The 15118-nt window shown below is 49.4% G+C and overlaps 1 protein-coding gene across 9 annotated transcripts in view; it reads left to right on the forward strand.

Annotated features, from left to right (window-relative positions):
• Window positions 1-15118, forward strand: part of LOC140391621 (ETS-related transcription factor Elf-1-like) — a 247651-nt gene that overhangs the window by 82347 nt on the left and 150186 nt on the right. For 7 of the 9 annotated variants that reach the window (XM_072476285.1, XM_072476296.1, XM_072476292.1 and 4 more), the window contains exon 2: window positions 2793-3164. In XM_072476285.1, coding sequence (XP_072332386.1) covers window positions 3093-3164 — 72 coding nt within the window. In that variant the 5' untranslated portion in view covers window positions 2793-3092. Of the gene's footprint in view, window positions 1-803; window positions 878-2485; window positions 2604-2792; window positions 3165-15118 lie in introns of those variants that run through there. The other 2 variants (XM_072476290.1, XM_072476289.1) reach the window with 2 other exon arrangements.

Consider the following 15118-nt stretch of genomic DNA (forward strand, 5'->3'; position numbering starts at 1 on the left):
CCTGCTCCGACCACCATGGTCAAACAAGGATTTTGTGCAATTTATCTTGGCTCCTCTTCACAAAACATCAATCAGGATCCTCCATGGAACTAACGCAAGCCATATATCCCAAGAAAAGACAAACATGAAATTTGCACCAGGATAAAATAAAGAATGACAAGATGAGCAGACCAGAGCATGCAAAACACAGCCGCCCCTGCGCTCACATCACGTGACCACCCCTAATTCAGCAACATTGACGATTGAAAGTGCGTCTTTACAAGATTTTACCTACAATGATGCAATTGATGATTTTGTGAAGAAAAAGTGTCGAAATAATGCTATCTAAATTGCCATGTCAACAGGGGATGAAGCAGGAGAACCTTAAGCATGTGTCCGTCTATGATATTTTCTTGTTTAAATTTTGTTTTTCAAAATGGACCGTTGCTGGTCTGTTATAATGGCGGCAACTGGGACCATTGCTGGTCTGCTATATAATGGCGGCAACTGGTCACATGCTGATAGTTTTAACCCCTCTCAAGACTGGCCTTCAGAAATTCTCTCCTAGGATGAAGAATGGAATCCTGCAGAAGAGCCACAGATATTGGACTTGGACTCACTGGGCACTCCACTCATAGGAATTTACAGCAACAGCTTATTTGATTTTGTGAGAGGAAGTAAAGAACTTTTGAAACTGAATGAGACTCAGAAATAGATTGAATCACAGTGTATGCATCTTATTGATGAGCTATTTGCTCCTGCACTGGACTGGCTCATTCTGTCTGTGTCCTCGGCTGATTTTTGTTTTCCCCATCTCGTTGCTCATTAGGTTCCATATTTGCTTGCCTCAGGATACATATCGCAATATTGACCATATTTACCGTCATTCTGACAAGAGGTCAGCCTGGATTTCAATTCCAAAATTATTCATACCAGTGTCTTTTTACAAGTTTAAAAAGCACTAAAGCAGAGCAGCACAGTGGCGCCGTGGTTAGCCCTGCTGCCTCACAGCGCCGAGGTCCCAGGTTCGATCCCGGCTCTGGGTCACTGTCTGTGTGGAGTTTGCACATTCGTCCTGTGTTTGCATGGGTTTCACCCCCACAACCCAAAGATGTGCAGGGTAGGTGGATTGGCTATGCTTAAATTGCTCCTTAATTGGAAAAAAATTAATTGGGTACTCTTAAATTTATTTTTAAAAAGGCACTAAAGCAGTGATCAATTAGTGTATCTTTGTGGCTTGCACCTTTGTGTTCTACGGGGTGAAGGCGGGTGGGGTCGGGACGAGACAGAAAACATGGTGGGGGGGGAGAAATGAAGGTGAGCACAGAGCCCCATAAAGTGTAAATCCACCTCTGAGCAAAAGCATTGCTGAAGCAGAACGATTACATCCTACTTGTACTTCTGCGCTGTTTGTTCGACTCCACTACAGAGTTGTTTAGCACCATGTGAACTCTTCATGGGAAGAAAACTGAACTCCCTACCCTCCCCCACACACATTCTGCGAGTGCAAGCTTTTGACTTGGACAGGTGAGTGAGAAAGAGGATGAATATCATTCCAGTCCGATGTGGAACGTGACCACATATGCTGGACCTCCAACCAGGAAAGCCAGTTTGGATCCAAATCCATGCTCGCTGTGGACAAGTGGTTAAATAGACGCCCCATCCACAGTCCTACCTCATCCAACAGATAATGGTATGGTGAGACGGAATAGACGTGCACTAGTTTCCATACAGAAGCAACCTCCCATAGAGTTGGAGCAATCATCTACCAAATCAAACAGACCAGAGATGCTGCATTCATTTACCTATCCTGATGGATGCCAGACTGGTGGACCTGATTCATCTAACAATTGTTCTTCTACTCAGCAGAGCCTGAGAGATTACCCGTAGGACTCTTAGCCTAGGACTGAGGAACCGTTTGGCTAGACTTGTGAAACTGCCACATCCGTTGTCCCTATAAAAAGAGATGGAAGTCGACTTGAGGGAGATGCAATGAAAGGAATATGCTAATAAAACAGTATGCATCATCACAGCAAGCGGTGCACTGCCTCATAATCTTGCTCTCCCTTCCATACCTCATGGCAAGGTGAAGGCACTGCAAGATGTTTTTTATTCCGGCTAGTGTTTTTCTTAACCTCCGCAGACTCTAAATATTCTGTGTTAGCACAGCGAGACCAAAAGTATTATACAGAGGATAACGGTTTGATTTTTTTTCCCTGCAGAATGCAATTCTAGTCAGGCCCAACCACAGCCTTCTGACCAAAGGAAAGTTATGAAACATTGCACGTTAAACTAGCCAGTGACTTATTTTCCACTCGATGAACTGTAGCTTTATATTTCTCATGTGAGCCCGTAGAGAGGGTTTGTTTGCAGCTTCTGCTTTGCCATGACGTAGTTGGTGCTGCTTCCTTCCTGCTTCTTGCAAGGTTGAAACAGAGATAAGGAAACGGCAGTAAGCAGCTAAAACTTGTTTTGCAAAAAAAAAACAAAGTCGTGACAAGTCTTGTGAGAAGATCGGCAAAGGAAGCGTTTGGTTTATAAAAATCATCCTGCTAAACTGTTGATGAACAAGACAACTCAGCCTAGCGCAAGAAACAAACATTATTGTTACTGTCATTGTTTTGGTAGTGTTCATCAAACATAACAAACTTTTGCCTTACAGTAGTCTTCAGAATCTAACCATGTTTCATGTCACTGCTGATTTGCAAGAAATGAAGGCAAACCACCAGATGTGACATGATACATTGACTTTCTTTAGCCTCAGCTCCATTCAAAATTTGTTTTAAATGACAGAATCCTTTTTCTTTTTCCAGAACAGAGCAACAAGAAAAGTTTGAATGCAGAAATACGATCCAGGACACTGACTCACTGCTTTTTCCTCTGCGGGTTCACAGTCCCTTTGCCGTTGTGGGAATCTCCAATTTCTTTGGCACTTGTGTCAAACCTCCAAAGGCTTACATTGCTCCTCCACCCCTTCCCAGCAAGTTATGAACTGAAATGATTTCAATTTGATGGAAACTGAAACCTTTTAAGGAGAAGAATCTTTCCCTGCACTTACTCCAGCGTCAAGTGGACCATCTCATCTGTTGCTAAAGCGCAAGGAATGAACTGCTATGGCGACAGCAGTCGAACAAAATGAAGTTGTGTTTGAGTTTGCGGATAATGGCATGGAGGATGCACAGGAGGTAAGATGGTCTCTTCATAGAAAAAAAACTGTCTAAGGAACACTTTGAGCAGCAATAAAATATTTTCCTTCACGAATGATGAATTAATTTTGGTGGCATAGAATATTATCTTGTAATCATTGTAAGAAATTTGCAGGGAAGGACAGAGCAAGACCTGAATCCAGACAGAAGGTTAATGTGTGTCATGTATAAGAATGAAACTGCTCAACTTCCTGTTAACTAGTCAGTGTCAACACAACATGGGTTGTTGAAATATCAATGATTTCCCATGGTTCCAGTTTCTTGCATTGAATCATATCTAATTTTATTTTGGTACATTGAAGTCAAATCTGAATTGCAAGAAAATAATTTTGGTTTCCTGGACACCTTCCGGTGCAGTCTCCCATTCTTTCAGGTTATCTGCATTTGCTGTTCACACGGTATACATGCTTGTCTAAATCTGGCTGAGCATGATATGTTGTGACCGGCTGCTATAGTACTGACTTCAGTCCTGGCTTGTCAGTCTCCTCTAATTTCAGGGCCCACACAGAATAGGCGCGCTATTCCAATGCCACTGGTTTCAACTGTTTGAACTTAGTGGTCCATTCAGATTGGGAAACACACTGGTCCGAAATTTACTCAAGTGTGCGACATAATAACAGTGATGGAGAGATTAGACACTGCCCAGCACAAGCTGAATTTGCCTCCCAATGTAGAGGCATGATTTGGTGTGCAAAGTTTCCCCCAATGATTTTATTATAATTCCATTGCTATTGGATGACTCCTGAGAACTGTGCATAGTGTATACTGGGTGAGTGGCTATACGCAGGACACATGGTGAATAGATGTTACATGGGGTGGCATGGGGGCAATGTGAGGTGACATGGGGAAGGGTGGAGGTTGAGGAATGATGTTTAGGAGCCTTGTTGGGAGCTAAGCTATTGCGTTGGGGAACCAAGGTGAATTTCCTATCCATCCCGCCGCCTCACTTGCTGTCCTCACGCACTCCATCGCAGCTCGCAATGCTTAGCTGACCGCTGAGTGAAAAGATGAAAAATCTTTGTAAAGTCACACATGGATAGGATGAGCTTTTTGTGAGCTGCAAAGGTGCGCAGGTCAGGTTTTTCCCAAACCCAGACAAAAATTTGGCCCTTTAGAACAATAGTATGTACTTATCACAGAATCATAGAATTTACAGTGCAGAAAGAGGCCATTCGGCCCATCGAGTCTGCACCGGCCCTTGGAAAGGGCAACCTGCCCAAGCCCACACATCCACTCTATCACCATAACCCAATAACCCCTCCCAACCTTTTTGGACACGAAGGGTAATTTAGCAAGGCCAATCCACCTAACCTGCACATCTTTGGACTGTGGGAGGAAGCCGGAACAACTGGAGGAAACCCACGCACACACGGGGAGAATGTGCAGAGACCGCACGGACAGTGACCCAAGCTGGGAATCTGGGACCCTGGAGCTGTGAAGCAACTGTGCTAACCACTATGCTACCGTGCTGCCTTGTTTTTAAAGAGCATACAGTGTACTTGTTGGAAGAGCAGAGCTAGATCCCTCCGAAACAATTTGTTTAGAACAGTTTTAAGAAAATTAAGTCAACTGCCAAGGGTCCACTATATTTGATCATTGGCCGGTTCTATCTGAGTTTATTTACTGATAACTCATAGATCTATAATTCTGGAAGAAGTTTGGACAATATGAAACTTCCAATTAGACTGATAAATGTGTATAGAACATGTTTGTGAGTGAGTGTTTTTTTGTGCAAATGTAATTATGATCAAGACAATGATCCAAGTCGAGTATATCTGACAGATGATGGGATATCCTTGGTTTCAGTAGCAATTTATATGAATTGATAGTGAAAAACGTTTTATTGCTAAATAGTGTTATGTAGGTGACATATGGGATATAATGGCTTCATAATCTGAAACACAAAAATCATGTTTTGAGCAACAGTTCTGATTTTAGAAAAATTATAAAAGCATAATTTCTTGGTGAGCTTGCCACATTGTTATTCTTTCATGCATAAGAGTTGTGATTAGCTGCATCGACCAAGACAATAAATCTTTGTGACATATCTGGGATTCTGCAGACCTAGTTTTCAAGTTTTGGTTTGATAATGCAGTTCATGTAATGTTTGATGGGTATGAGTCTGAAAAACCTCTTTGATTTCGGAATTGGGTTCTCATGTGTTGCATTTTGGCTCTTGGCAAGATTGTGAGGAAGAATTTACTAAAATTGCCTGAAGGACAAGATTTGCAGTTGCTTTCTGCTGAAGTTATCTTTCTTTTAATGTTGCACTGAATTATTCTAAAATTATAGAATCTTACATAGGAGAAGGAGGCCACATAGCTCATCATGTCTGTAGCAGCCCTTTCTTCATAATTCTTTGTATTTGTTTTCTTTTCAAGCACCCATCCAACTCCACTTTGAAAATTACTGTTAAATCTGCTTTTATCGCTCTCGAAGAGCAATTTATTGCATAAAATGATTCCTTGTCATTTTTCTCCCTAGTTCTTTAATCAATTATTGTAAGTGTGTATTCTTCTAAGGTTTGGTTTAATATTAAGCGGCTGCTCTCATGATTGCTGCAGCCATTTTCTCTCTGATTATAAAAAGCTCCCAGTGCTATCTCCTCTGGCTGTGGCCTGTTCATGATACCCAGCTCTCTCAGTTGGTGGGCAGTAACTGAGACCAGATCAGCTGCCAAACTATTTTAATGCATTTACCGCAGGTGGTTTTTCAAAACGTTGTCTATATTTGAGAGTTATTTGGTAAATGCATTGATTTGCCAGAGCAGTGCCATCTGCTGTCTGGGTCCTAGCATAGGCTGTGGAATTCACTTAATCTCCACCTCTCACTGCTCCTTTACGATGCTCCTTAAAACATCCCCTTTGAATAAGCTATTGCTAACCCTGTTTTAATGTCTCCTTCTTTGGCTCAGTGTCAAATTTTTGTATGAATGCGCTCTCGAAGTGTAATGGGATGTTTAACAAATTTCAAAGTGCTATATCAATGCACCTTCTGTTTCAATGGTTAACCCCTGAAATTGTTTTGTATCTTAATGCAGCACTCCCTTAGTACAGGGAGTGTCTACTTAGATTATGCACTCCAGTATTTGAAATGGTATGTTGAACTTAAAACCGCCTGACTCCAGTGTATCAAATGCATTGTGAAACTAGCCATATTGCCATAGTGTCTCTGTGGCCACAGTTGCTTCACAGCTCCAGGGTCCCAGGTTTGATGCCCGGCTTAGGTCGGGTCACTGTGCGGAATCTGCACGTTCTCCCCATGTCTGCGTGGGTTTCCTCGTGTGCTCCGGTTTCCTCCCACAGTCCAATGGGTGTGCATTCCTGTTTTTGGCCTCTTCCCCCGATCTAACTAATAAAAATTAATTTACACTTGAAAGGGCAAACACTAATATTTTCAGACAGGTTTTGTGTGTATCTATCATGTAAATAGCACAACGTTGCACCACATATTTGAATGCCAAGTCTCTCTGTGAGGTACCAATATCCTGCCACTTTGGAGGAGTAGGACAAATCAGATATCCTCTTCCAAATTCATACCTTTAGCCGCATGTGTGCGGATGCTTGAAGTTGCTATCTGATTTATTCTTTAATAAAATAAAGCCTTAGTTTCATTGGCTCAGATTCTGTGGTAAAAATAATATTGTTTCATTGAGAATTATTAAAACTACTGCTTTGTAAATCACCTGATTTGGGATTTGTACAGTTATAGAATGGGATATCTCTTTAATAACCTTGAAATAAGCAAAGCAAAATTGTTCGCTTGTGATGGTCATGGAGAACACCATAGTTCTTCACAATATCCTAGGTTAATGGTATCTCTTACTACTGCCAGTGAGTGCAGTAACAGCCGTTAATGGCCACACTCTGAATGAGATAAATTAGTTGGAAGGAACATTTATTGTGGCACAGATTGACCATCAATTTCCTTCAGTGCCGGAAACCTGCTGTTTTCTAGAAACGCTTTGAATTGAGGCACCTGTTCCACAGTTACTGTCTGTCATTAGCGAACGGAAATACAACCAAAACTTCCCACCTGCTGTCTCAACTAACAAGTAAATATAACATGTAAGCAACAGACATGTGCAAGCGGTAGGGAGCAAATAATGGGTACACATTTCCCACGGGACTAGCAGAAAAATCAGAATGCATTTGTTTCTGGCTCAATTAGTAGCGGTAAATGGGAAACAGAAAGAATCTTTATTAACTGGACATAGTGTTATCTTTCTAATTTCCAAAGCTTTGTGTTATTTTGTCGACTGTGTTAATTAAAAAAAATAAAAAAATTTAGAGCTGCCAATTCTTTTTTTTCTTCCCAGTTAAGGAGCAATTTAGCGTGGCCAATCCACCTATCCTGCATATCTTTTTGGGTTGTGGGGGTGAGATCCAGCAGACACCGGGAGAGCATGCAAACTGCACATGGACAGTGACCCGGGGCCGGGATTGAACCCGGTCCTCGGCACTGTGATGCAGCAGTGCTAACCACTGTGCCACCGTTTTGCCCTGAGTGTCAATTTAAAGATGCTACCTGAAAATTCAATTTTAGAATGGATGGTCTAAAAAAATTAGTTCATATTGACCTGCTGTCCTGATATGGATGCAGGTAGCATTCATAAGAACACAAGATGAGAACTATGAGCAGGGTAGGCCATTTGGCCCCTCCAGTCTGCTCCACCATTCAATAACATCATGGCTGATCTGATTTTGGACTCGTCTTCACTTTCCTGCTTGGCTCCCATCATCTTTGGCATCCTTGTCGATCAGGAATGTCCAAATATCTTTCAAATGAGATATTAAACAAAGGCTGGGACTGCTCGCTCAGGTGGACATAAAATATTGATGCTTTGTGATGTCCTCCAGTCATAAAAAGTATTATATAATCGCAAGTCTATTTTTTGGGTTTGAAATTTCAGCATTTATTAGTATTTCCCCCCCCCCCCCCCCCATTTATCTCACAACCTCTCTAAGTGCGAGAGCAGGTTGAAGCTTTATTCAAACTATTTTTCCATTCGTAAGTTTTATGGAAAACGTAGCCACAATTGATATATTCCCCAAGTTTTAAAAATAAAATCTTTGACTTAATCCATTAAAAAAACTTATTGTTCAACATTTTCTTTATCCTATTCCTGGTGCCCTGTTTCACTTGGTTGAATGATCCACTGGCCTTTGCCACGATTGGTCTTATCCAGCCCTCAGAAGGCACATGAGAATGTTTCAGACAAGCATTGCCCGCTTTTCTCTTCTCACCTTTGCCATTTCTCTCGAACAAGGGGCGGAATTCTCCCATCGGGAGACTAAGTCCCGACGCCGGATTGAAAACGAGTGTTTCACTCCGGCGTCGGAGGCCGTTCCCAGCCCCCTATTCTCCCACCCCCGGGGAGCTAGGAGCGGCACCGCATCATTTACGCGCCGTACTCCCCGCTGCCACCCCGCAAGAAGATGTCGGATGGATCTTGCGGGGCAGCGGAGGAAAGGATCGGTGGGCACCGATCGCGGGCCAGACCCCTTTTGAGCCCCCCCACGGTGCAGGAACTCCCCTCGCCCTTCCCACAGGCCGCCCCCCCCCCCACCCCCCCAGCATTCCCGTGCTGTTCCCACCAGCAGCGACCAGGTGTGGATGGCGCCGGTGGGAACCTGTCGTGTTGGGCAGGCCGCTCGGCCCATCCGGGCCCGAGAATCGCCGCTCGCTCATTACCAACGGCAAGCGCCGATTCTCCCAGCGGCCAGCCGTGATTCGCGCCGCGCTGGTTTGGAGGTGGGTGGGAGAATCACGTGCGGGCGTCGAGGCGGCGTGGCGGGACTCGCGCGGCGCCCGGGCGATTCTCCCACCCGACGTGGGGGGGGGGGGAGAATTCCGCCCAAGGTATTCAGTTGAGATCAGGATCTGTAGAGAGAAAGATGGAATATACCACCAAACTGATCTCTCTACTCAGAGTCAGTGCTTCAGCATGCTCACACTGCACAATGTTTTCACACTATTGGAGGTTCAGCAAAAGAAAGTTTTAAGTATCTTTTTTAATCTGGAATGGAGGATAAGACAATAACCTGGATGTTACCTCCATTGGCTGATGGCCAAACGTATAGCCTTCTACGGGGTGAGATTTTAACTCTAGTCTTGCCCAAACCCTGTGAGAAGTGCTAGCTGGCCGTCAACATTTAGTAGGGCTTTAGGTGGCATGAGGCCATCACAGGGGAATTTCCCTGGTATGTAGGAAGTGGGTGGTTGAAAGGGCATCTTCTTTGGAGAAGGGATGTGAGAAGGAAGATTTCCTTGTGGGACACTTTTGCTCGTAGAAACCTGTGACTAGGAGTTGGTCATTTAGCCCCTCGAGCCTATTCCCGCTGTTCAATATGATTTAAGCTGATGATGAGCTGCTCGCAGAAAAATACTTTTCACTGTACCTCGGTACATGTGACAATAAACAAATCCAATCCAATCCAAGGCCGATCTGTGACCTGATGGATAAACCCATTTTGTCTCTTTCATTTCTGATATAAATGATCATTTAAAAAAATTCTTTGGGTTGTCGGTGTCACTGGCGAGGCCAACATTTGTTACCCATCCCTAATTGCCTTTAAACTGAGTAGCTTGCTAGGTCATTTCCTAGAGACACATTTGCTGTGGATCTGGAGTCACACACCGGCCAGACCAGGTAAGGATGGCAGACTTGCTTCACTGAAGAACCTTTTAGACAATGATAGTTTCATGGTCACCATTACTGAATCTGGCTTTCAAATCCAGATTTCATGAATTGAATTTAAATTCATCCAGCTGCCATGGTGGGAATTGAACTCCAGAGTATTAACCTTGGACTCTGGATTACTAGTCCAGTGACCATTACCTATCTATCATCTCCTGCTAAACATCAATATCTTTTATGGAAATGTTCCAAACTTGACCTGCCTTTTGCATAAAAACATTTTCCTAATTTCACTCCTGATATTCTCCCCAACCAGCAGAAATGTCTGGCGCGATTCTCCACTCCCGCGCCGAAGTGCCCACGCCGTCGTGAACACCGTCGAGGTTCACGACGGCGCGAAACGGCCCCAATCCCGACCGATTCAGGGCCCGAAAATGGGCTAGGATCGGGGCCGCGAGAAACTCGGGGGGGCGTGTCGCGAAGGCCGCGTCGTCACCGCGCGACGCGGCGCTGCGTCATAAATGGCGCGCGATCCGCGCACAGAGGACCCGGAGGAGAAGAGAGGAGATGGCTGAGCACCGAAGAGCCGCACCGAGGTTCCGGGACACGGACCTGGACACCCTGATGGATGAGGTGGATCAGAGAAGGGACACCCTCTGCCCAAGACGTGGGCATCGCCAGCCATCCAGCGCGGTGAGGCGTGGCTGGCGGGAGGTGGGCACCGCAGTCAGTGCTGTGGGGCAGATCCCCCGGACCGGGGAGCAGTGCCGCAAGAAGCTGCACGACCTCACCCGGGCTGCCAGGGTAAGTGCCATGAGGGTGCCCCCCCCCCGGCACCGGGGGGGGGGGGGGTGGAAGTGGGGTGGGGTGGGGTTCAGGGGGGGTTGGGAGTGTTGGGGGGATTGGGGCATCAGGGGCGGTGGTGGGGGGGGTCAGGTGGGGTTGGGGGGGATTGGGGCATCAGGGGCGGTGGTGGGGAGGGCCAGGGGGGGTTGGGAGTGTTGGGGGGAATTGGGACATCAGGGGCGGTGGGGGGGGGATCAGAGGGGGTTGGAGTGTTGGGGGGGATTGGGGCATCAGGGGCGATGGTGGGGGGGATCAGAGGGGGTTGGAGTGTTGGGGGGGATTGGGACATCAGGGGCGGTGGGGGGGGGGATCAGAGGGGGTTGGAGTGTTGGGGGGGATTGGGGCATCAGGGGCGATGGTGGGGAGGGCCAGGGGGGGTTGGGAGTGTTGGGGGGAATTGGGACATCAGGGGCGGTGGGGGGGGGGGGGGGTCAGGTGGGGTTGGGAGTGTTGGGGGGGATTGGGGCATCAGGGGCGGTGGTGGGGGGGATCAGAGGGGGTTGGAGTGTTGGGGATTGGGGCATCAGGGGCGATGGTGGGGGGGGATTGGGGCATCAGGGGCGGTGGTGGGGGGGATCAGGGGGGGTTGGAGTGTTGGGGATTGGGGCATCGGGGCGGTGGTGGTGGGGGGAGTTGGGGGGGGGGGGTCACGGTGGCCAACTATCTACTCGACCCACATGAGCCCCGGGACCCCCCCTGGAGCGAAGCCATGGCGTGCTGTCTCCTGAACCAGCAACAATGTTGTCAATATCTGCATGCCCCGATGATACCCGCCTAATAGTGATGCTTTATCCAACCCCCCCCCCCAACCCGGGAGGTCGCGCCATGCCAGCTCGGAGGCGCAGAAGCAAGTGAGAGAACCCTGCATGTCCTCCCCACCCCCAACCCGTCATCGCCCCCCTCACACTCCGGCCACTGCACCCTCGATCCCATCCCCCCTCACACTCTGGCCACTGCACCCCCGATGCCATCCCCCCCTCACACTCCGGCCACTGCACCCTCGATCCCATCTCCCCTCACACTCTGGCCATTGCACCCCCGATCCCATCCCCCCCTCACACTCTGGCCACTGCACCCCCGATGCCATCCCCCCTCACACTCTGGCCACTGCACCCCCGATCCCCTCCCCCCTCACACTGTGCACCCACCACCATCATACACCCGGGCCACCGTGTCTAAGGAACCCCGAAACTTTATGTTCCCCAGGGCCACCTGCCGAACCTTCAGGGACGTCTCGCCCAGGAAACAGCGCAACATCGAAAACCGCAACTGCACCCAGGGACGCACGCCAGAGGTTGGCAGTCGGTCGGACAGGATGGCAGACCTCTCAGTGGATGCTGTGTGGTGCCCGTGTACAGGAGTGACGGTGCAAGTGTCAGTGTTCAGCGAATCCCACCCCCACAGTGCGTGAACCGTGCGGCTACCAACCCGTCGCGTGCCCGCTGGACGTAACGAGCTGCCGGGCAGTGTCTGTGCCCTGCGCCCCTCCCCCACCCTGATGCACCCCATCATCCTCATCCTCCGCATCCTCCTCTTCCCCATCACCCTCGTTTGCGTTGGCTCCGGTGCCGTCGGGTCCTCTCTCCGACTCCTCCACCAGGTCATCTCCCCTCTGCATGGCAATGTTGTGCAGCGCACAGCAGACCACAACCATGCGACCGACCCTGTCGGGTTGGTACTGCAGGGCCCCTCCTGATCGGTCCAGGCATCTGAAGCGCATCTTCAGCAGCCCGAAGCACCGCTCCACCACACCCCTGGTTGCTGCATGGGCCTCGTTATATAGGCTCTCCGCGTTGGTGTGAGGCCTCCGTGTTGGCGTCAGCAGCCATGACCTCAACAGATAGCCCTTGTCGCCCAGCAACCAGCCCCTCAGCCGGGGGGGGATCCATCGAACATTGCGGGGATGAACGACTGTGCCAGAATGTAGGCGTCATGCACACTCCCAGGGTACCTTGCACACACGTGTATGATCTTCATGTGGGGGTCGCACACCACCTGAATGTTCAGGAGTATGCGCCCTTTCTGTTCATGAACACGTCCCTGTTGTCTGCAGGTGGGCGCATGGGGACGTGCACACCATCGATGACACCCTGGACCATCGGTATCCCGGCCACCTTGGCGAATACACGTGCCCATGCTTCCTGCTGTGCTCGGCCCACGGGGAATTGAATGTACCTGTCCGCAATGGCGTACAGGGCGTCGGTGATGGCCCTGATGCACCTGTGGACCGATGCCTGTGAGATCCCGGATAGGTCCCCGCTCTGCACCTGGAAGGAACCGGTCGCATAAAAGTCTAGAGCCACCGTCACCTTGACGGAGACTGGTATCGCGTGTCCTCCACCCGTTCCACGTGGTGCGAGGTGCGCCACGAGCTGGCATATATGTGCGACCGTCTCCCTGCTGAACCGTAGTCTCCTCCTGCATGTGATGTCCGTTAGTGCCTTGAACGACATTCTGTCACGGTACACCCTCGGCCTTGCTGGACGCCTGTGGCGCCCTGGCACCACCACCAGTGGATCCACCTGCTCCTCCTCCTCCTGCTCCCCCCCCCCCCCCCCCCCAAGCACTTCCTCTGCATTCCTCGCCGTCTGGCGGTCAATGTTCCCCTCGGCATCCCCCTGTACATTCGGCTCCTGAGCGCCTGCGGCCTGCCCGGCGATGACGGGCCACTCCGCGGCCATCCCCTCTGCTGCACCGGCGACCGCTGCATCTGCAGCCACTGTGGGCCGTCTGACTCTACACTGCCGGATGGCAAACTCCAGAGCTGCGGCTCCAACCACGGCAGTAAACATCGCTGTCTGGTTGGCATACATGGTGACCTGCAGGAGGGTGGTGGGGGGCAGAGAAACAACATGTTACACCAAGGTTCTTCCACACCTCGCCAGCCGGGTTGCATGGGATACCAGTGTGCCCCGGTGGCCTGGTCGCACTGCAGATACGCAGCCAGCCTAACACCTGGTCACTGTCTGCGCCCAACGGTCACTTCACACCGTATTGCTCACCAATGTGCCACTCGCCTGTGCCCATCAGCCACACGCAACCTGCGGCCGTGTCCTCATCATCGTCCTGCCATATCAGGGTGGCTGACATGTGGCATCCGCGGATGGACGATCCACACTCTCCCTCACCCCCCTCCCACCTGCACGCCGCTCCCTCATCCCCCACCTGCACGCTCTCCGTCATCAACCCCTCCCACCTGCACACTCTCCCTCACCCCCCTCCCACCTGCACACTCTCTCTCATCCCCCCCCCCACCTGCACACTCCCTCATCCCGCCTCCCACCTGCACACTCTCCCTCATCCCCCCTCCCACCTGCACACTCTCCCTCATCCCCCCTCCCACCTGCACACTCTCCCTCATTCCCCCCTCCCACCTGCACACTCTCCCTCATCCCCCCTCCCACCTGCACACTCTCCCTCATCCTCCCCCCCCCTCCCACGTGCACACTCGCCCCCCCCCCCTTGGCCGCAGCCTTCTCGGGTAAGCCGACCCGGTCTCCAGGAGCTGCGGAACAGTCCGCTCACCTCCTCCCTGCTCAGCGACAGCCAGCACGACTGGCTGACGACTTTGAAAAGCAGGTGTGAACGGCAACGGCGTGAACTGGGGTCACGCCGTCGGGACTTCAGCCCATCCGGGCCTGAGAATAGCAGGGGTGCCGGAGAATCGCCGTTTTGGGTGTCTCGGGCGATTCTCCAGCATGCGGCCCGCGGAACTTGAAGGGGCCGTTCCCGCAGCTTGGGAGGGCGTCGGACCGGTGTCGCGGGAAACTTTGGCGGCCCAGGCAATTCTCCCAACCGCCGCAGGAGTGGAGAATCGCACCCGTCTTCTCCCTGTCTAGCTCACCTGGTCCCCTTAATATCCTGAAAACTTGATCAAATTGCCCTTTTCGTTCTACATTTCAGAAAATAGAACCCTAGTTTGTGTAATTTTTCCCCTTGTTTTAAGTCTTATATTTACCAGAATGATATCTAGACTCTACTGCGCTCCCTCCGAGGTCAATATACCCTTCCGAAGATGTGATTCCCAGAACTGCTCCCTGTACTCTAGGTATGGTTTGACCAGGATTTTGTATGGCAGAAGCAGGATTTCTACTCCCTTGTATTCTAGTCATCTATATATAAAGACCAACATTTCTGCTCCTCTCCTGTACTTCTTCATGGCTTTTTAATGATCTCTGTACATTGGCCTTAAAATCTTTTTGGATGTCCACTGTTTCTAGCTTTTCACCATTTAGTATCTGTGCTCCTTTCAATACATTTCAAGTCCCGAGCGGATGACCTCACATTTTGCTCATTTTGAAATCCATTTGCCAATTTTGCCCATTTACTTTATATTTCTTTGTCATTTTATTCTTCCGCCTACATTGTTTACAATGCTGTCCATCAAATTTGAATGTTGTCTTTCGATCCTTTCATCTAAGTTAATAAGTATGATGAGTAATTGAGG

This window comes from Scyliorhinus torazame, chromosome 15, assembly GCF_047496885.1.
Source record: "Scyliorhinus torazame isolate Kashiwa2021f chromosome 15, sScyTor2.1, whole genome shotgun sequence".
In the NCBI taxonomy this organism is placed as follows: Eukaryota; Metazoa; Chordata; class Chondrichthyes; order Carcharhiniformes; family Scyliorhinidae; genus Scyliorhinus; species Scyliorhinus torazame.